The sequence below is a fragment of the Enhydra lutris genome, unplaced genomic scaffold, assembly GCF_002288905.1.
Source record: "Enhydra lutris kenyoni isolate GAN:26980312 unplaced genomic scaffold, ASM228890v2 scaffoldscaffold50, whole genome shotgun sequence".
NCBI classification, from domain to species: Eukaryota; Metazoa; Chordata; class Mammalia; order Carnivora; family Mustelidae; genus Enhydra; species Enhydra lutris.
Window position 1 is genome coordinate 11,593,594 of NW_019154134.1, and position 23,283 is coordinate 11,616,876.

At 36.0% G+C, this 23,283-nt stretch overlaps 1 protein-coding gene across 2 annotated transcripts in view; it reads left to right on the plus strand.

The window, feature by feature from the left end:
- The window catches only part of LOC111156917 (NADH:ubiquinone oxidoreductase complex assembly factor 2), a 263,471-nt gene that overhangs the window by 112,417 nt on the left and 127,771 nt on the right, over positions 1-23,283 (plus strand). For both annotated transcript variants that reach the window (XR_002641260.1, XM_022518054.1), the window contains exon 3: positions 6,108-6,148. Coding sequence is in view for 1 of the 2 variants with exons in the window: in XM_022518054.1 (XP_022373762.1) it covers positions 6,108-6,148 (41 nt within the window). In the remaining variant the exon portion in view is untranslated. The remainder of the gene's footprint in view (positions 1-6,107; positions 6,149-23,283) is intronic.

Sequence of the window (23,283 nt, forward strand, 5' to 3'; positions counted from 1 at the left end):
TGAACACAACATCTTTTCTTCATTTCCTTAGGTCTATCCTTCATTTTTTTCATCTGTAGTTCTTAGTTTACAGATCTGGCACATATTTTACTAAATTAAAACCTAAGTGTTGGGTCACCCGGGTGGCTCAGTCCATTAAGTGTCAAGCTCTTGATTTCAACTCAGGTCATGATCTCAAGGTTGTGGGATGGTGTGGGGCTTCTCGCTCAGCATGTCCCACACCTCCCACCCCTGGTAACCACTATTCTTACTCTGTGCTTCTATGAATTCAACTTTTTTACATTCCACATAAAAATGAGATCACGTAGTATTTTTCTTTCTGTGTCTAGTATATTTCATTTACCATATCTTCTAGGTTTATCTGGTATTGTTACAAATAGCAGGATTTTTTTCTTTTTAAGGTTGAATAATATTCCATTGTAAATATATATGTATATGTATATTTTATATGTGTGTGTGTATGCATATATATATATACACACACACATAGATACATACACACACACACACACATACACACACACACACCACAATTTCATTATTCATTTATCTGTGAATGGACACTTAAACGTTGTTTCCATACCTTGGCTATGGTCAGTAATGCTGCAGAGAACATGGGAGCACAGATACAGTGTTAAGATAGTGATTTCATTTCCATTGGATATATATACCCAGAAGAGGGATTACTGGATCACATGGTAGTTCTATTTTTTTTTATTTTTTGAGGTACCTCCATACTGTTTTCCAGACTGGCTGTATCAGTTTACATTCTCACCAACACATAACACTGACTAGTTAGAATTTAAAAGAATGATGATACAAGTGTTAAAGAGGGTGTAAAGTACCTGAAACTTTCATAAATAGTTTGGCTGAAGTGTAAATGGTACAACTACTTTGGAAAAGTTTATTAAATCTTTATAGATTTGAACATACACATATTTTATAATCCAGAAGTTCTGTTGGGTATTAACCCCGAGATATAAAAACATAGGTCTCCCCAAACACTTGTACCCAAAATTTTCATAGCAGCTTTAGTCATAAAAGTACAAAATTGAAAGCTTCACAGACACCCAACAAAAAGTGAGTGGTAAACACACTATTTTTCTATACAGTGGAATACTACACAGCAATAAAAAGAATGAACTGCTGCTATGCTCATTGTATTTGTTTTTTAGTGCTCCATATAATTACTACCATACACTTAGTTTAAAACTCTACATATTTATCATCTCCCGGTTTCTGTGGTTACAAATCCAGGCACAGCCTAGATAGATTCTCTACTTAAGATCTCACAAGTCTTCAGTCAAGGTGTCAGCCAGGGCTGCTTTCTCATCTGGAGGTGTGAGTGTGGAAGGATCCACTTCCCATGTGTGTGGTTATTTGCGGCATTCATTTCTTTGCAATTGTAGGACTGTGAGATTCAGTTTTTCACCTGATGCTGGCCAGAGGCCACCCTAAGCTCCTAGAAGTCACTGGCAGTTTCTTGCCACATAGGATCCTCCAACATGGACAGTTTTTCCCTTACAGCCAGGAAGGGAGAGGCTCCAGCAAAATAGATGCTGTAATCCTACCTAACATAATCATGTACTCATAGACATCCCATCACCTTTGCCCTGTTATCGCAGTTAGAAGTAAGTCACAGGGCATGTGACAGAGATGGGGGCTATGGAGCCTACCTTAAAAGACTGTTCTCCAGGAGCCTGGGTGGCTCAGTGGGTTAAAGCTTCTGCCTTCAGCTCGGGTCATGATCCCAGCGTCCTGGGATCGAGCCCCACATTGGGCTCTCTGCTCAGCAGGGAGCCTGCTTCCTCCTCTCTCTGCCTGCCTCTCTGCCTACTTGTGATCTCTGTCTGTCAAATAAATAAAATCTTTAAAAAAAAAAAAAGACTGTTCTCTAGACACAGTTACGTGGATGAACTTTGACAATATTATGTTGAGTAAAATAAGATGCAAAACAGTACATACTGTAAACCATCTATATGAAATTGTAGATAAGGCAGAACTAATCAACAGTGACAGAAAGTGCAGCAACAAATAATTAGGGCCTGTGAATGGATTAGGGTGGGTGTTTGCATGTGGTTAGACATTAGACAACTTATGGGAATGATGGAAGTGTTCTGTATACTGATTGTGGTGCTTGTTAGAAGGTTGTATACATTTTTCAGAATTGTTGCACACTTAAAATGGTTTCACTGCATTGTTTATAAATTATATCTCAATAAAGTGGATTAAGAAAAAAGAACAGTAATCATCATGAGCATTACAAAATATTTAACTTAAATGTGCCAACTAAATCTAATAATATCCTTAAGATATGCCCAAGGGTTGGTAATCAGAAAGTGACCCATTTTCTGTCATTTGAAGAATTTTCAGTTAAAAAATATGGATTCTTATTTTTATAGTTTTTTATAATGTGTACACACCCAGAACTGGCAGATATCATTTTTTTAAAAGATGAGGCTTTAGTATACTGTTGTCTTTTCCTTGAGTGAAGTAAACAACACATATTTCTAATGTAATCTTTTGGATGCAGACTGTTGACAAGCTTTCCATAATTTTAGTTCTGAATGGTCACCTTACTGACTCTAGTGATAACTGTCTCATTTACCTTAACCCCAGTTGGTACTGCTTCTCAGAATGTGTTAGCCATTTTCAGTGCTTATGGAAATTTGAAGAATGTATGCTTCGTGAAGTATTTTCCTGCTTGCTTCTTCCAGTCTCTTTTAGTGATTAATGGGAACTTTAATTTGCATGCTCACTTTTACGCTTATTATAGTGTGTTATGTTCCAATAAGAGTATTAACGTTCATTGAAAATCTCATGCATACTGATGAGAATGCAAATGAACATTGATGAAAGAATGCTAAGATCTTAAGGCATAAACTGTCCAGTTATCTTGCTAAATTCTACTCAAACAATGGTTACATTATAATGAAGACTGATACAGAATCCACCATACAGATATAATTAGCAATGGCAAAATCATTATATAGTTTATAATTGGATAGAGGTTCAATTCCAGATTGTTATGAGGATTAAAAAAAAGAAATATAATGATTTGATATTAATGCTTATTTTTATTCCTTCCTCTTCCTAACCTTTGCCAACCTTCAGCAGGATATTTCCTTTGTTGCATATAGTGATTGGGAAAGTTAGGGAATATTATATAAATGAGTGATCACATTGAATATTTCCAGCTGTACCCTTTATTGGATACATAGCAGTAAATTGGCATCAACCATCATCTCAAGAACATTACAAGTATCTGGTTATTGTAGAATTATACAAATTTATCTCAGCAATTGCATTTATTTATCTAGATAAAACAAAGATCTTTTTCCTTGAGCCATTTAAAACAGAGCTAAGGAAGTCCTGTATCTTTCCTGAGAGAATAGTGTGTCCCATGAGGGTGACTATTCTAGGCAGTTCTTAATACATTATCCAAGTTATATTGCATTCTTCCATGCATGAATTTTATAAACTTATACAAAACCAGTAAATTTAGAAAATACATACCAGAGTTACTCAATCTATTAATTTACATTGGGATTTTTAAAAATTATTGAGATTCTATTGAAGTATTTTTCTAACCTTACCAAAAATCTAAAAGTGCAGCTTTATAGTCTCATCCACAAGACCAATTGTTGTTTTAAGTTGTTTTTCTCATGGTAATAGTAAGTATGCTTTGTGCCTTTATTTTTTTCAGTGTGATCTCATGCCAATAATAGGTGGTCACAGACTCTCAAGTACATGGTATTCATTAGTAAAAAGTGTAATATTTAATAGTGATTTTTATTTAAAAAAAATAATAATGATTTTTGTTTTATATAATATGAAAGTATTTTTGAATCAAGACAGTTCTTGCTACAAGGCCTTACTTATTGGTAGCTCTAGTACAGAGGCAGGCAAACTTCTTTAAAAGGCCAGGTGATAAATGTTTTGGGCTCTGTGAGGTTCTACTATTTTTGTTACAACTCAACTCTGCTGGTGTAGTACAAAAGCAGCTATAGATAATATGTAAACAAATAAGTGTGGCTGTGTTCCAATAAAACCTTACTTACTGACACTGAAATTTGAATTATATATAATTTTCATGTGTTGTGAAATATTGTTCTTCATTTAATATTTTTTCAACCAATTAAAAATGTAAAAACAAACCTTGGGTTCCATTTAGCTTGCAGGCTATATAGTTTGCTGACCCTGCCCTAGCAGTTGATTTTTCTGAATTAACTTTCTAATTTACTTTAAAACTAAAGATTTACTGCTTAAAACCTTTTAGAGGTATATGGCTCCTATTGAATTATTTCAAAAGAAGCCTCTGTCCTAGAAAAATAAATGTCTATAAATCAAGTTAAGTAACTTAACTTGACCAAAAAGAGGCAGTTGAAAATTACATAAAGCACTAATTTCCATGATTGCACAGAGGAATTTTACTATTGCTGAGCTGGATTTTCTAACACAGGCAAAAGTTCCATTACAACAAATAGTCATATAGTGGAAGTATTTTATAGTGGATATATTAATTAACAGCTGTATTAAGTACCTACTGTTTGGAGACATTTAAGTAGTAGAAACATAAATCTCCCATGGATGCATCTTGCCCCTGACAACCTTACAAACCTAACAAGGAACATAAGATCTGTATAAGTTGTGGCTAGAGATGGACCAAATAGGAATGGAAGATAAGGAGAAAGAGAATGCGGAGAACAACGGGTAAAAACTTAGAAGTTAGAGGGCAGAAGGTTAAAATGCTGGGACTGTATTAAAAATACATTTATGGAATCAGCGCAAGGCCTGCAGTTGAATGTTGTTCTCTGTACCCCAACAGCCATTCAGTACTGGGCTTGTCATGAGGACAGTTCTTGGTGCTATGACTTGGATGACAGAAGGCAGGCTGGTGGAGCTGGTGGGAAGAGAAGGGAGCTAGTTAGCAGGCAGAGCTCAGGTTTTAGAGCCTGAGGGGGTTGATTCCCAGGCTATTCCTCACTAATTATGTGAGTTTAGACAGATTGCTCAATCTTTCTGAACCTCAGTTTCCCAATCTGTAAAACGGGGTTAGTAATTCTTACTTTCCGGCATGTAATTAAGGTTATGCCCTATTCCTCTTCCTAGTTGTGTGTTCTTTGCTTGTTTCTTACTGAAATTGGTGAGGCTGCTTAGTAGATCATGGGTAGCTTTTGGAGCTAGAGACAGGGTCAAATCTGGACTCAAATGCCACCATTACATCTAACGTGTAAATTTGAGAAAGTTATTTAATTTTTCTATTAAATAAGGATACCTTACAGTTTTGTGATGAAAACTAAATCAACTAAAGTGATCAAGCAGTTTCCAACTTTTTAAAGACCAAATTTCTAAAGTATATTTTATCACAGTTTTCTATCTATCCCCATAGGCCAAGCAGATATTATTAATCTCAGTGTTTTTGAGTCTGTTATAAAAAAAATATAGGTTTATGGGCTAATAGTGATAATGATAGTATTAACTTAGACTTAATGCTTCCTGTATGCCAGACTAAGCTAAGAATTAGAGATATCATTTAACATTCACAACAAACTCTAAAATGTAGATACTTTTATAATTTATATTTTATAGATAGGAATCTGTGTTTTAGAAAATTAAACAGCTTCCCCCAAGTGATACAGCTAGTAAATGATGAAGCTGGGATTTGAACCCAGAAGATCTGATTCTACTCCTAAATGATGTACTATATGTCTTCCATGTGATTCTGATACACTTCCCTAGAGGCACCTGCCCCAGTTCCTTCCTGTTGCTATAAGGCATCAGGGACTCGGTTGAATTCAGACAATTATGAGGTCTGATTTTAGATATGGACTGTCCCCTCTTTAATAAAGTCCCTTTGCTGTTGTATTTTTTTATGATACAAATCACGACCTGACATCATATGTTTGTGTATTTGTTTTCTGTTCCCCTTCACTAGTGTAAGTGCTGCAGGAGAGGAGGAAATTCACGTTTAGTTCCTTCTTGTATACCCAGTGCCTAAAACAACATGTAACAGGTGCTAATAAATATTTGTTTCATGCATGAATGAATAAAATGCTTGTGTAAATTATCAAAAACGTACATTTAAGTATCATTTTTCTTTCTAGCTTGGATTAGAAAAACAAGAAAGACTCCACCTACTATGGAGGTAAGAATACATAATGAAAATATTCAAATAACATGTTTTTATAATGCTGTGTTTCTCAATTGGGAGTTTACATAGAGCCTCAGAATAAATATATGCATCTTCCAGAGTGTTAATTTTACTCCACAGAAAACAATTTAAAATGTCTTTATAATAGAATAAATGCACAAGTTATGGAATATAACATGAAATTCATATGAATTTTTAAATGAAATAAGAAAAATGCAGTACAGAACAAAAATACATTTTTGAAAGTTTAGACTTAGAGCAGTTTGCATCAGGACATTTTGCCTAATTCTGGGAGCTTTGTTTTGATATGGGTGTTTGGTGAAAAGTCTGAGAAACACTGAATCTCATGGTCCTGTCCATTTTGCCCTTAACTTTATAGCAACTGTAAGATTTTGTAATCTTATATACATTTAACTCTATCAAGTATCTGGAGAAACTTTAAAATATATAATTAGCATGTAATATAAAACACTCAGTAATTAATAGTTGAATTTTTATTTTAAACTTCAGAAACATAGTTTTGGTAGTTTACAGAATATAAAGTATAGCAATGCTGTGGTGTATATATTTTTAAAACATTTCATAATTTTCATTTTAAAACAATAGCATAAAGTGTTCTAAAGTTATTTCGTAAGAAGTAATGTATTTCAAAGGAGGAAAATTTCCAAATTCATTAGTGTACTGCCTATTCCGTTTCTTCTATTTATGACTTCCCTCCTGTTTTCTCTCCCCTCTTCCATCACTACTACAACCCGGATGACAACAGAAATGGGCTCAACACTCTGGTCCCACTTGTTGTGTACTCCAGGGCAAAATTCATGATGACTCATAAATTGGCATACTTGTGCTTCATTTCTCCTATACTGACCCCATCAATGTTTGTTAGGCCAGGGTCTGAATGGTCTCTAAGCCCATTTCTAGTTTTGAATGTTGCTTCCACTTTGACCCTGCCCTACTCTTGTCAGATATTCTTTCTAGTATCAGTGAACCTTGGAATAAAAAGGAAGAAAAGTCATTGTGATCCAAGATTCAGAATTATCCCCAGTGGTTTACAGTGGTAGGCATCATCGAGGAGCCCTTCAGAGTCCCCTTCTCTTGACCATAATAAGAACTCCTGTTCTCAGAACTAAAGATGATTCTTCCATCCTTAGAACTTTAAAAGCCTTCTTCCATGGAAACATTGATTAACAAAGTGATTAAAGTCCTATCAATCTCGCCCTTCTTACACTCTTCTGTACCGTCCCAACACACACACACACACACACACACACACACACACACACCCCTTTCTCTCCCTCCTGATCTTTTCCGTTGTGTTTCAGGAATTTCTGTTTCTTTTTTAGCAGATTACCTTTCATATTTTCTTAGGACCTTTCTCTGCCAGAAAGCCTCAACTGAAATTTGTTTGTGTCTAAAAGGTACTGAGGGTCTTCGTGCTCATTTTACCACAACCCACAGAAACAAAGTGGGTTCAACTGCCCTTCTTTCCCTAGTCACTTGCAAAAGTATTGTTTCATTTTGTGGGCCCAAGGGAGAGTAATAACTTTGCAATTTAAGTATATTTTCCTGTCCCTGTTTATAATTTTTGTCTCTGCCAACGTCTAGGCCACTCCCCATACTGATAGTGGAGATGAGAACCAAACTTACAGACTTCTCCTTCAGTGCTTTCCCAAGGCTTAGCCATTCAGTTGTTTGTTTGTTTGTTTTTACTTCATCCACACTAATATCCCTACCTCAACCGAACAGCCACTTTGATAGCCACACCTTAGTTCTTATCATCACCGAACTCTGCTCTACCACTAAAACTTGTAAACTGTCAAATTTTAGATTATACATGTTGTATTAAGAGAGTAAAACCTACTTAATGTAAAATAAGACAAGTATACAGAGAACCACAAGAATTAAATGTATAGCTTAATGGGTTATTATAAGGTGAATTCCACACAGTTCAAAAACAGAACTCTGTCAGCTACTCCAGAATCATATGCCCTGTATCAGTACAACCTCCCCTAGAAGAAACCCCGAACTTGACTTTTACAATGATCATTTTCTCAGTTTAAACTAATTCGACCACTCAGAGGTACATGATAGTTTAGAGTTGTCCATTTTGTAAAAACTTCATATTTGATTTTAAATCTCTTGTCAATCTGTGTGGTTCTCCTCCATCCCTTTTATTTTTGCTAAGTTTGTGGAAAAACCCAGCCCATTTCACCTATAGAGCTGCTTGCCACAGTTTAGATTTTGTTTGTCTTATGTTCTTCATGTGGTTCAACATGTTACTCTGTCTTCTTTGAATTTCGCAGCTGGAGCCATAGGCTGGATACCCATATTTTGATCTTTTTGTCAGGATTGTAGAAAATGTTTGACAAGACTATGTGAGAGCACATCTGGTTGTCCCTCTTTTAGTGGTCTTCACAGTTGCTTTGTTTAATGCCTGTAGCAGTTCATTGGAAACAACCTTGTAATCTTGCATGCCTGTTAAAACTAGTTAGTTTTCAAGATGTTACCAATCAGTGAGCTCTCTACTTTTTTTCAAGTCTCTTAGTGAACTCCCACCCCGAAGAGACTTTTGTCCCTTTCACCTTTACACTATGGTTAAAAGCTAGCCAATAATGCTTAAAATGCCATTTACAGTAGCACCAGAACAAAAAATACCCTGATATAAATTAAGCAAAATGTATGCAAGACATGTACACTTAAAACTACAGAATGCTAGTGAGAGAAATTGAAGAAGACCTAAATTAATGGAGAGAAATGTCTGTGCGTGGGTAGGAATATTTAATATTGCTGAGATGTTAATTCTTTTAAATTGATCTGCAGCAGCAAGACTTACACTTTATTGTGCATCAGAATCACCAGGAAGGCTTGTTAAAACACAGATTGCTGGGTCCCAGCCCTAGAGTTTTTGACCCACTAGGTCTAGGGTAAGGCCTGAATATTTTCATTTATAACAAGTTCCTAGGGTGATGTTGATGCTACTGGTCTATACTTTGTGAACCACTGATGTAGAGAGTCAGTCAAATACAAATCCAATAAAAATCCCATTAGACTTGTAGAAATCAAGATGTATATGAATTCTAAAATGTATTTGAAAATGCAAAGGCCCTAAAGTAGCTGAAAGCGATCATGCAAAAGGAGAAAAAAATTAGAGGACTTCTATTGTCTGATATTAAGATTTACTCTGTAGTTATTACTATAGTAATCAAGACAGTGTGGTACTGGCATAGAGATATATAAATAAGTGAATGGAAAAGAATAGAGCATCCAGAAATAGACACTATACATCCAATTGGCTTTTGACAGCAGCACCAAAGGAACACAATTACAAGTGGAAAGTTTTTTCAACAAATGGTGCTAGAAGAACTTAATATCCATGTGGAAAAAAAAATAAGCCTTGATCCCTACCTAACATCATGTACCAATGTTAGTGTAAGATGGAGCACAGACTAAACAGAAAAACTAAAACTCATAGAGCTTCTAGAAGATACGTAGTGGAATATCTTCACAACTTTGAGGTAGGCAGGACATAGAAAGCATGATCCAGAAGGGAGAGGCATTGATGATTAAACTTAATCAAAATTTAAAACTAAGCTTATTCAAAGAGAACATTAGGAAAGCAATACACTAGGAGAAAATAGTCACAATCCATGTATTTGACAAAGGACTCCAGACTATATAAAGAACACATCAACTCAATGACCTAAAAGAAAAAAAAAAAAAAAACCAAAGCTAATAAAAATTGGATAAAAGTCTTAAACAGTCACTTCATAAGATAGGAGAATTATTACTAAGCATATGAAAAGATACTAACCATCTCTAGTCATCAGGGAAACCACACTGAGATGCCACTACACTGCACACCCATGAAAAGAGCTAAAATTCAAAAGGTTAACACTAGTCCTAACTAGAGCAACCATCCCTTTCCTACAGTGCTGGTTATTGTGAAAATAATATAGCCACATTCCAAAACTGGCTGTTTGTTATAAAATCAAACACACACTTACCCTGTGACCCCCACATTTTTTCTCCTGGTCTCTTTGAAGGCTTGAAGGAATAAATTTTTAAGCACACTTCTTGGGAAAGCCTAGCCAAAAGAAGGTTTCATTGGTTGGCAGACCATACAAGGCCTCCTGATATATGCCCAACTGAGTTTTCTACTTCTCTCCTTACACTTGATATACCCATTCTCCTCTCCAAGGATCTTCATGCTATCTCTCAGGTTTGCTGTCTTTTCCCTCTCTTACCAGGTGGCACACTTCTGCTCGTGCTTAATTCCCCTTAAAATTCTTTGATGTTTTCCTCAACTGTTTTCTCAACTTTTTATCTCCTAGAGTTAATTACTCCTTTCTAGGTATAACTATACTGCCTTGTGCAGCTGTATAGCTGTTTGAGTTTAGTGTTATCATTCTTTGTTTAGTTCATCCATTTTTCTGACTATATTGTGAGCTGTATGGCACAAAGATTTTGTCTCATTCGTTTGTTTGTCACAGGCACCTAACACAGAGCTTGATTCATTATTGGATAGGCTTTTGTTGACAAAAGTGGAAACCTCAGTGCCATGTCAATGTATTACATGGTTTCCATGACATTGAATTTCTGACAGCCAACTATAAAATGACTTTGTAAAAGTGAACATATTTTGAAGGTGAGCATTGCCTGTCCTGCTATCCTAGAAATGCACATTTTACTGTAGGTTGCCAATATAGTACAGCCATTTTCATCAGTGTGGTACAAGTTGAATTAACATGTCACAAAATTAATGCGGTAGACTTTTAGTAATGACGACTTTATTCCATTAGAAATCACATGTAGCAAATATTTTAAAATATTGCCTCTCCTTTCATACTGAAAAAAACAGTAGGAAACAAAATAAAGTTTTCCACTTCAAAAAGGAAATAGATGTATTGCTAAGTATTGACAAAATACATGACTCAGCAATAGGTTTACAGATAGTAGAAGAAAACTGTAATGATAGACCTCACCTACTTTCTCCATGAAAAAGGAAGAAGAAATTCTAGAAACCAGTAGGAAATGGAGTTGGAGATGGTGATGCTGTAGTCAAACAAAAGGTTGGGGTAGTGTAGGATAATACCTCACAGTAACTTGTTTACTTGACCATGTTCTAAGATCTGAGCTGAAAGCTCAAAACTTGCTTTTGTCCGTGTCTAAGGTTATCTGGCTCTAAAAGATATCAGAATGACTAAAAGACATGCAAGTTTGAAATAGTTGCCAGAATTTCAGTGTATTAATTTGCAATAGAAATTCAGTTGGCACAGGAAAGAAACAATAGGTTACCTGGTGAGTATGGCATTAGGATAAGGGGAGTTAAGTAAAATAAATGTTTAATTGCATCAGGCCTAAAACTGTCTGTTGTGGCCATCTCAAAGTGAGGATAATCTGACCATAGGAATGGAAATATTTAAATAGAATTGGCCACAGTTCCCAACATCTGTCTCTATCCTAGGAATAACCTTATGATTTGTAATAGAAAAAATTGCTACATGATGGTTGAGGCTTTTGGGGGATACACTGTATGGGTTGCCAGCATTTGTCTCTTTTTGTGTATTTGTCCATTTGTCTCTCAGCATTTGTGATTATCTTTTTTTCTTTGCTTCCCTGTTCTGACTGACATATTATTTCCTTGGCTCTTACAGTGGTTATATTATGACCAAACGTTGCTGGCCCTGCAGCTATTCTTTCATTTAATCTTTTCACATCTCTATTCTGGCCTATAACGTGTTGATCTTACAGTTTAACTATCAGCGAGGAATCTTATTTCTGAATTCTTGAGGTCCATTTCACCATTGTCTCCAAGTAACTGACACTTACTGATTGAGTTCTCAGTGCCCAGTGTTATTATATTCATTTTATAAGTTACTGAATTAAAATATCGTAACATGGATATTTTTACATATGTAACCTCACTTTCCTGCCACCTTAAATTGCAAAGATGGAGTGTATGTTCTCATGGAAAAACAGACCCACTGGTTATACAGTGGAAATGGGTGAGAAAATTGAAGCATGCTTGTACTCTGGGTTACAGCATCATTCATTAAAGATAAATGACCTAGAGCCATGTGTGTCAATGGGGATAAATCTCAGAAACATGATGTCAAGCAAAAAGAGCAAATTACAGAAGATGATCATATAGTATGATACCTTTCTATAAAGTTTGAAAGCAAGGAAACATTAATGGACCTTCAAGCAAAGTTAGCAAGTTAAACTATGAATTTACTTTATCTTTTCAAGCCTAATGAAAATGACAACAAAGGGATTTATTTAAAAAGCATAAACCTACAAGGTCAAAAAAAATTGAAGAGGCAAAAACAGCAACATTGTTTTGGAAGCTGGAAAGCAGATAAACAGGTTGTAACAGATTTAGCACAATTGAAAATGTCTTCTAATCTGGCAGAGAAGAAAGCCCAGAAGCAACCCGGTTTATATCACAGAACCCCGGAATGCTCTGTAATTGGCAGTGCCAGGAAATTCTAAAAGTGGAGTTGAGGCTGGTGCTAAAAACAACAACCCAATTGAAAATCTGTTTAAGAAGCAATTAGATGCTAACGAATAAATTGTAGGCAAAATAGTAGAGTTGGAAAAAAGTCACCATTTTTCAGTGATCATTCTAATAGCTTATTCAGGAAAAATCATTGGTGTGTATTAAGACAGATTTTGTTGGGAAACAGGTTATCTCCCTACAGAATACTTATTAATTACAAAGGGGGAGAGATTTGTTTATAGTAGGTAAACTTGTGCATACCACCTTAATCAAGTGGTCAAAAGTTGTACCAAGTGGAACAACTTGACATCATATGTGCCCCCTTTTACAATACACAGAATCAGACAATATTCATGTCATATTTCTTAAAACGCATTATCTTTATCTAATCGTGAGGAAAGAACTGGGAAACCTAAATTGGAACACATTTCAGGTCATGTCAGTGTTATGAACAACAAAGAAAGACTAATCAACACGACAACTAAATGTAATATGTGACCCTGGATTGTAAGGGGGGGGTGAGGGGAAACTTAGCTATAATGGACAGTATTGGGGTAATTAGTAAAGTTTGAACATGAACCATATATTAAATAATAGTATGATCTCAGGGTTAAGTCTCCTGAAGAAAAGAGAAGGATATTGTTAAATTCTCTTTGTGGAAGTTTGAAAACCCAGCAACTTCTCTACCCAACTGAGATCTGGGAGCTTATATATGGAAAAGGAAAAACAGTATCCAGACAAATTTGAGGGAAGAAGTACGAATCTGAAAATTAGAGTGATTGAATGAACATATACTTACTGAACTTAACAAGTGAGGTTGAATTATAGGTAAGTACCTGGAAAATACACAGAATTTACTTATTATTTCCAAGGAAAACAAAGCTTAGGTAGGAAAAGGAAAAATAATCCTGGTATACTAGATAACTTACTGTTATAGTGTGTATTCATAATCATATAAATGTTGAATATTGATATACAAATATATTGAGAGTATTAAGTCTCAAGGAGGATGAGGTAAATCCTTTTTCTATAGTAAGTTAATATACGGTGCTTAAATTTGAAAAATAAATCATAACATAAGGATGTTATTTTGATATTGCAGAGGAGTCAGGAGCAGAGTCTCCTTTGTAACTGTCAGGCATTTTCGTGACTCCCTTGTTTGGCCTGTGCCATAACCAGAGACATCAAGTGAAAGCATATAAAGTAGTTGTTTTGGGGGAGAGAGAACCATTTTTCATAATAAGCTTTGTAGAACAATGTGGCCCCTCAAATTATGTGAATATGTAATTTTGATTTAAAGAGAATTTTAAAAACATACACAATGCTATAGAGGAAAGGTAGCAGAGTTGTTCTCCAGAGTACCAGCAAGCAAATATTTCAGGCGTTGTGAGACACAGTGTTGTTGCTTATATTTAACTTGGCCGTGGTAGTGTGAACGCACTTACAGTGGGCAGTACATGAACAAGCGAGTATGGCTGTGTGCAGTGTAACTTTATTCACAGAACAGGTGGTGGGTAGATCCTGGTTTGCCAGCTCCTGCTGTTGATGAGTGGTTTTCAAATTGGGATACCTTTGCCGCTGAGAACACAAAGGCTTTCAGTGGGATGTGCAGGTACAGATAGCTTTAAAGACATTAATTTCCATATTCACTCTTTTCTGTATGCCATCTTTCCTAAAAATGATCTTTCTGGTCTGCCAGTTCTCCTTTCTGATGTCTTACATAGTCATCTGTATCCCACTTTCCAGAAGGAAAGCTTACTCCTTGTCCGTGCTAAATCTTACTCTTATGCATTGCCTTGGGGTTTAAAAATCTCCAGGGCACCAAACAGAGACTATTAGAGAGTGAATTTCTCCTGAGGGAGAGTCTCTTGAGACTAAAGCAGAGAAAGCTTCAGTAAAAATTACTGAAGGGGGCAACACATTATTTCAGCCAGGTGACAAACTCATGGCCAGGATCCTTGCCTTATAGTTTCTCTGTCTACCTAGCTAGCTATCCATTCATCTCTCTTAAAATTAACATCCACAAGTGAGAAAGTTGTCATGGGGACACATAATAATACATTTATTTGAATTTAAAAATTAAGTTAGACTTTCTGACAGAGAGTAAGTCACATTTGGCTGATTGGGTTTGACAATGAGGACTGGCTCTGCCAATTAAGCTCTATGGTTATATTTTCCACAGATTGAATAAGTTAAAATGCAGCTCCCAGGCTTTGACAAAAAACATACTTAAAGGATACATTTGATATGCAGTAAACTGGAAAATACATCCTTTACCATTATTTGTCAACTTAATGAGCAAGATGGGTACATAGTTTTCAAAAGTCTATACGTGCGCCAACAAATCTAGGAAATCACTGCTCCCATTGTTTATGGATATATAAAGGTGTGGTAAAAGTTTTAAAAACATGTATGAAAATGATAGATAAGAAATTGAGGGTAGTTATTACCTCTGGGGAAGGAGAATGTTGGTGGGAGGGGTCACAGAGTGTTTTATTGGTCATATCTGTAGTATTTTATTTCTTAAGCTGGATCATGGTCATATCTGTAGTGTTTTATCTGTGGTGCTTTATTTCTTAAGGTGGTTATAGCTATAGTGTTTTGTTTCTTATGCTGGATGGTGAGCACATGGGTGTATATAATATTATTAACTATATTTATGCACTTGAAATATTTTATTTAAAAGAATACAATGAAACCTTGTAATCCTAAATTTTAAGAGAACATGTTGGGTCCCTGATACAAAAATAAGATATTTAGAATAAACTGACAACTGAAATACTTGAAATTCTAAAATACTAAAAGCACTTAAGGAGTTATCATAGCAATATGCATAAGAAACAATCAGTGTGTTGGGGCTTCTTGGGGCTCAGTTCATAAGCTTCTGCCTTCAGGTGAGATCATGATCCCAGGGTCCTGGGATCCAGCCCTGTGTCAGGCTCCCTTTTCAGCGGGGAGTCTGCTTCTCCTTCTCCCTCTGCCACTGCCCTCTCTTCCTGTGCTATCTCTCTTACTCTCTCTCTCTCTCAAATAAATAAATAAAATCTTTAAAAAGAAAACAGTGTGGCTTCGTTTTTAGAATTCCTTGTTAAAAACCTTAATGCTTATATATCTCTGGTATTCATTCAGTTACTTACTAAGCACCTGGTATGTGCTTAATAGCTGTCATAATTTTCTTTACGTACCAACCTGTCCTAGATATCATAACTCCGTTAAATTATGTTTAGATTCTGTTTTTAATATCTTTTTTTTCCTCTGCAAAAGCAAATTAGTCTGATTAATCTTTAAGGTTGCAAGGGAAAAACATTCACATATTGCCTTCAGAAACTGGGTCTTATTGCAAGTTTACACAGGAGCATTACATCTTCAGTTGTGCAGTCGTTCCAGGATCCTTTTCTTTCTTTTCTTTTCTTTTCTTTTCTTTTCTTTTCTTTCCTTTCCTTTCCTTTCCTTTCCTTTCCTTTCCTTTCCTTTCCTTTCCTTTCCTTTCCTTTCCTTTCCTTTTCTTTCCTTTCCTTTCCTTTCCTTTTCTTTTTTTCATTCTGGGATCTTTGGTTTCCAAGACTAGAAAGGATATATCCTTGAGCTTGGTCAATACCCTGTTCTTTAGTCACGACTAGCATTTCTTCCTGCCCAAAGATGCTGTGTCTTGATGGATTTACCGCCATCCACAATGAAAAGTTCCTGTTGAGTGGAGTTATGCGAGTCATTTGACCTCCCTCATACATAGCGGATTGTGGCTATATTTGACCAGGCAAAGTAGCAGTCTTCTCCCCATTCAGAAGTACCTGAAGTTCTGCAGTTTATCCCTGCCAGTATAATTATTGGGCCTTTCTGTGACTCTGGCATGGCCAGAGTTACAATTTTGCCTCTTTAACTTTGTTTGATTAAAAAATTAGTATAACAATTTTAAAAACAGAAATGGTAAATTACCCCAAATCCTATGGCTGGTTGCACAACTCAACTTTAACAAGTTATTCCTACATTGGTACATTATTATAATTTGGGTATACTTTTGTTATTTTGCATTCTGATGTTTTTACTTAACTCTCATAATAAAAGAATAAAACAAGTACTTGAAACACAATAGCATAACACTTAGAGACGCCTTTTCTACACACCTTTTTTGATATTGATCTCTAGCTTTGTAAAAGCTAAAATGATACAAAATTTGCCATGCTTCTCTAGAAAAATGTGGGAGGATATGAAAGTGAATCACTTGAGCATTTTGAGCTCCTTGAAGTCTATACTCAACCATAAGCTACTGTGTCTCCCTAACTGTAGGTATTTATGAATTATACAAGAAATTTTTATTCTAGTTTGTGTTGTAAGTCTTTCTGGCTTTCAAAATATTGATTTTAGGTAGATCTTACTAAAAAGTATCTCAAATTTCAAGCATCCCACCTTTTTCATTCTAAAAGGATTGCTTTTTATATGCCTCTGTACAAAGCTGAGGTCTGAGTGTGAGCGTAATTTATCCTTAGCACATTTTTTTCTTCTATTTTGATCTTTTATGACCTTTAAGGAGCAGAACATAAAAGGTTTTTTCTAAAATGTATATAAATAAAGTGCCTTTATTTATTATTTTTAGATTTGCTTATGCTCAGTTTCTTCTGAGATTCATCATAACTTACTAGGTGCATATTAAAAAGTATACAGAATTAGTTCTGAACAGTTAACCTTCTGAGTCGTATCATCAGTCACAAAGACAAGTCACATTTAGGTTTTAAAACTGGGCTTACATCTAGAGTGAAAAAGGTTAAGGGAGTTAAAATGAGGTCAGGTTTTTTTGTTTTTGTTTTTGTTTTTAATCCACACTTTCTCAGTTATCTTATCCAAAACAATTTCTTGTGATTTTCCGCTTATTCTTTCATGCTGGAGAAGTAGTGATTTTTTTTTCACCATCTAAATTTAAAAAAAAGAAACTGCTACTGATCACTTTTATCAGATATAATGTGATTTCTTTAAGTGGGGTAATAGTGGTGCTTAGGACGATTATATTGGTAATGTACCCTCAAAGATACCAAGCCACAGTTGATTGTCACAGTTAGGTATGCCAGATTTTATTCTCAAATATTTATTTTGACAGTGATAAAATACTACACTAATTTGCTATGTGTATGTCGTTGCTATGGTAATAAGAAATTAGGCATTTTATATAATTTTTCTGATATACATGTTTATTGCATTTTATGTATTCAAATATACTTAATTTCCTTCTCAAATATCACATTCTGTTGCCACCGTGATTCTTAGTTTTTTCACCTAGTAAAGTGGTATATGTAAGATGCTAAGCCCATGCCTTGCTCAAGATAGGCATTAAATAAGGAATAACTGCTGTTATTTTATTATTTCTACTTGTTATTATTTCAAGTCCATAAGAATCCTAATTTGATGTGAAGTTATGTAGAAATATTTCTAAGCTCTATACTCATTTAAACTTTTTAAAGAGATTCATCTGCATTTGAGTATAACACTGTGGTAGTTTGAATGTTTGCTTCATAGAAATTACTGTGAAATTTTCTGCTTTGTTTCCTTCTCCCCATTTGCATGGCCTAAGAGCAGCCTGCATTTTTCCAATGTAATATTCAGAGCTGTTTAATATTTTTTAATTTTTGAAAAGATACTCTTTCTCTGTAGTTCAAGGTGATTTAAATTCTTTTTTTTTCCATTTTATTTTATTGTATTTCTTTTTGGTGTTCCAGAATTCATTGTTTATGCACCACACCCAGTGCTCCATGCAATACCTGCCCTCCTTAATATCCACTGCCAGGCTCACCCAACCCCCACCCTCCTCCCCTCTGAAACTCTCAGTTTGTTTCTCAGAGTCCACAGTCTCTCATGGTTTGTCTCCCCCTCCAGTTTCCCCCAACTCACTTCTCCTCTCCATCTCCCAATGTCCTCCATGCTGAGTGAAATAAGTGAAATAAGCAGAGAGTCAAGTATCATATGTTTTCACATACTTGTGGAACATAAAAAATAACACGAAGGTGATTTAAATTCTTAATCTCAATGCAATAAGGGACAGGCATAAAAGAACATAGTATCACATGCCTCTTGAGCCCTCTGTCATATCCTCTTGTCCTACTTTACTCCAACCTAGCTGCAGCTAGAGTACCATCTTATCCTATGTGTCACCTTACTATAGCTCTGCTGAGTAGCTTTAGCTTTCTGCTTTGACACTGTAGCATGGGATACCTGTGGGGAATCAATTCAGATATGTGAAAGGATTACCACACCAGGTGACCCTTGGGAGATAGGAGCTAATGAATAAATGCTCCCTTCTGCCCCTTGGGCAGACAGGTGAAGCACATTGACTGTTCAGACACATTCAACATGACTCCTCAAAACGTTCTAGCAGGAATTGGGTCCCAGCATCCAGAGCACTGACCAGATAAAAGCATACCTCTGGTTTGGCTTTCTTTTCCTATTTCACTCTCTTTAGTATCTTACTCCTCTTCCGGGGGGGTCACTTATTCAGCATCGGATTTATTGAAACCAAAATTGTCGTCTATAGTAGACAAAATTGAGCTCAAAATTGAAATGCTCAGTACCTAATAATTAAATTCATCAGGCCAGCTGACTTTGTAACATGAGCACACATTGGTCATGTTGGCACAAAATGATATGTTCCTTAGAAATATTAAAGAGTATGTGTAGGTCTATCAGATGTACTTGAAAATTTTGTGATCAGAATCATCTTAGTGGGATAAAATTCTGGAGTTTATTCAGTACTTGCCTGGATACTGGATACTTGAGAGATCCTGAGATTAATTTTTCAAGAACAGTTTGACTAAATAGACTTGGCCTATGAGCATAATTGAAACTTAACTCATGCAGGAGTTTAGTGATTTAGTTTCCTAATAAGAATCCTGATTGTACTTTTCTAGCTTGATAATAGAGTGACTGTCTTACTGCTGCCCATCAGAGATTAGAAGCAGGCATCTCCTCTCCACATGGAACACTGCTAACAAACTGATACCCTGCAGAAGTATGCCTTAAATTATCTAATGTCTTGATCCTTCCAAAAGTGTGGCCAAAGGAAATTATGTCTAAAGAAGATCTTCTAGGATAGAACTACCCAGCTGATAAGCAGACCTATATAGAAATGTTCCCACAATGTTAATGCTCTTAGTCCTCCATGGGCCACTTCCTTCCTGTTGTCAAAAATTGGGGAAGAACTACCTAAGGCCTATGGATATAGGCCTTCACTATGCAATAGAAATATGTTAGCCACATATTTAATTTTAAATTTTCCAGGAGGCCCACTAGAAAAAGTAAAAAGAAATAGGTAAAATTAATTGTAATAATGTATTTTATTTAACCTAGTCCTTCAAAATGTTATCATTTCAGCAGTAATGCATATAAAAATTATTAATGAGATATTTTATATTTTTAATACTAATCTTTGAAATCTAGTGTTTATTTTATACTTACAGCATTTTTTTTTGAAGATTTATTTATTTGAGAGAGAAAATGCACGAGCATAATGGAGGGAAGGGCACAGAGAAAGGGAGACAAGCAGACTCCCCCTCGGTGGGGATGGCCCCCCAATGTGGGGCTCAGTCCCAGGACCCTGAGATCATGACCTGAGCCAAAACCAAGAGTTGGGTGCTCAACTGACTAAGTCACCCCAGGTTCCCTGCCTCAGAGCATATCTTAATTCAGATAGCCACATTTTGGGTTGTCAAAGCCACATGTGGCCAGTGTCCACCATTGAACAATGAAGATCTAAGGGATATACTAGCCACCTCCTGTATCAGTTACCATCATCGGACATACAGCTCCTCCCTCATTAAGTTCTAGCTTTTATGTTTTGGGCCTTTGATTAGCAAGTGAAGAGGCTAGAAGATAATCATTTCTGAATCTGAAAGCGAGTACTGAAGATGTTGGTTATTTTGTTCTTTATCTCTTATTTAAGAAATCTTGAAAACAAATTCTTCATAGAAATGTCTACCAGAAAAAAAGTTTTTTTTTTTTCTCTCTAAAAGAATAAATGTTTCCTTTTATTAAGTAAAAAGAGTTACATAGTTTGTTTAGCTTTTTGCCCAGGTTATTAGAATGTTGAGACTAAAAGTTACTGTTAAATCCCAGGAACTGTATTAACACTTGCAGTTACCGCATATCTTTCCTCCTTTTCCCCAGGGTTTGACTTTTTTAATAATTTTCTTTTTCTTTCCTTTGTTTTCTTTTTTTTTTTTTTAAACTTAACATCTTTCTTTTACTCCTTAAAGAAACAGAATCCCTAGATTCATTGACTAAGTGAATACACTCCAACTACGGAGAGAAAGTATGAGTTTATTCTGTTAAATGTGCTAATCTGTGGCACATTTTGGATGGTCAGATGTGCAGATTTCAATACTGGGCTGGCATAATTGCAATGGACTTTACAGCAATAGTAGGGAGCTATGGAGCATAGAGATTCCTCATGGAAAAAGGCATGAGGCATTTCTTTATCAAAGAGATGAGAGAGGAGGAGAGAAGGGAAGAATGAAGGAGGATAGATGTAGATGCAATTAAGAGATTTATATATATCAGAGAGTTGGCTTACATGAGTGTAGGAGCTGGCACGTCAGATATTTGTAACACAGGCAGGCAGGCAGGTTGAAAATTCTTGAGCAAGAGCCGATCCTGCAGTGTTGAGGCAGAATTTCTTCTTCCTCATGGGACTCTCAGTTTTGCTTTTAAGGCCTTTCAAGTGAATAGTTGAGGGTCACCCAAATTATGAAGGGTAGTACCTTTCTTAGAATCAATGGATTAGGGCACCTGGGTGGCTCAGTGGGTTAAGCCGCTGTCTTCGGCTCGGGTCATGATCTCAGGGTCCTGGGATCGAGTCCCGAGTCGGGCTCTCTGCTCAGCGGGGAGCCTGCTTCCCTCTCTCTCTCTCTCTCTCTGCCTGCCTCTCTGTCTACTTGTGATCTCTCTCTGTCAAATAAATAGATAAAATCTTTAAAAAAAAAAAAAGAATCAATGGATTATAGATGTTGACTGCTTTTACAAAATACCTTACAGTGACACCTAGGTTACTGTTTAATTGAGTAACTGGGTACTGTGGCCTAGCCCAGTTGACACATGAAACTTATCATCACAGATGATAATTAGTGCTTATATTTTGATAATTAGTTTTGTTATATTTTTTGTTTTCAAATCCATTGTGTTTTTACCTGAAACTAATGTAACATTGTGTGTCAGCTACACTCAAGTAAAAGAAAATGTTTAAAGAAAGATGTCTTTTAAAATAAATTTATCTAAGTAAGAAAGTTAAAAAAAAAATCCACTGGGTTTTGAATGCTTAAGAATTTTGATCTTCAAATTGCTTGCCAGGAAACTATGAATATGACCCAGTGAAAAAAATTCTACTCACAAGAATATGATTAGTCTTTTAGGTACTAGTATTTGGGTCATGATAATTTGAATCAGTCTTTTTTTTTTTTTTTTTTTTAAGATTTTATTTATTTATTTGACAGACAGAGATTACAAGTAGGCAGAGAGGCAGGCAGAGAGAGAGAGAGAGGAGGAAGCAGGCTCCTCGTAGAGCAGAGAGCCCGATGTGGGGCTCGATCCCAGGACCCTGGGATCATGACCTGAGCCGAAGGCAGAGGCTTTAACCCACTGAGCCACCCAGGCGCCCCTTGAATCAGTCTTTTATTCTGGTTTTTTTTTTCTAGTTATTTACATATCTTACAATATGGAATTTCCTTGAACAAGAAACAACAGTTCACACATTAATCAGTACCTCTGTTCTCCAAGACAATTATTTCTCAACTTAAGTAAGATTTTATGTCTTTAATACAACTACCAATATGAGAAAATTTTTTCTGGAGTTCAGATTCATATTGTGAAATGAAAGACTTACAAATTTGCACATATTTTTAAAATTTAAGTACATTATCTTTTACTGATAAATGCTGCTGGCTAATTAACCCTTGGAGACCTTATTTCAAACAGGTTACCACAATTAGCGATGAAGATGTAAGTGTGAATCTAATTAGCCAGTTGGCTTAGCCTGTTTCTCGCTTAATGTCATGTTCATATGCTTTGCTTTTATAAACACATTGTATGAGAATTAATTTAAAAAGGGAAATTATAGAGGTACATGGGTGACACTGTTGTTTAAGCCTCTTCCTTGGGCTCAGGTTGTGATCCCAGAGCCCTGGGATTGAGCCTCATGTCTAGCCCTACAAGGAGCCCCACATGGGGAGCTTTAGAGCAGGGAGCCTGCTTCTTCCTCTGCCTGCCCCTCTCCCTGCTTGTGTATGCGTGCGCGCGAGCTCTCTCTCTCTCTCTCTGTCAAATAAATACATAAAATCTTTAAAATAGAAATAAAAAATTATAAAATATACCATATCTTCCTGACTCTGTTATTTTTTTTTATTTTTTATAAACATATATTATATTTTTATCCCCAGGGGTATAGGTCTGTGAATCGCCAGGTTTACACACTTCACAGCACTCACCATAGCACATACCTTCCCCAATGTCCATAATCCCACCCCCCCTCCCAGCCCCCCTCCCCCCATCAACCCTCAGTTTGTTTTGTGAGATTAAGAGTCACTTATGGTTTGTCTCCCTCCCAATTCCATCTTGTTTCATTTACTCTTCTCCTACCCCCTTAACCCGCCATGTTGCA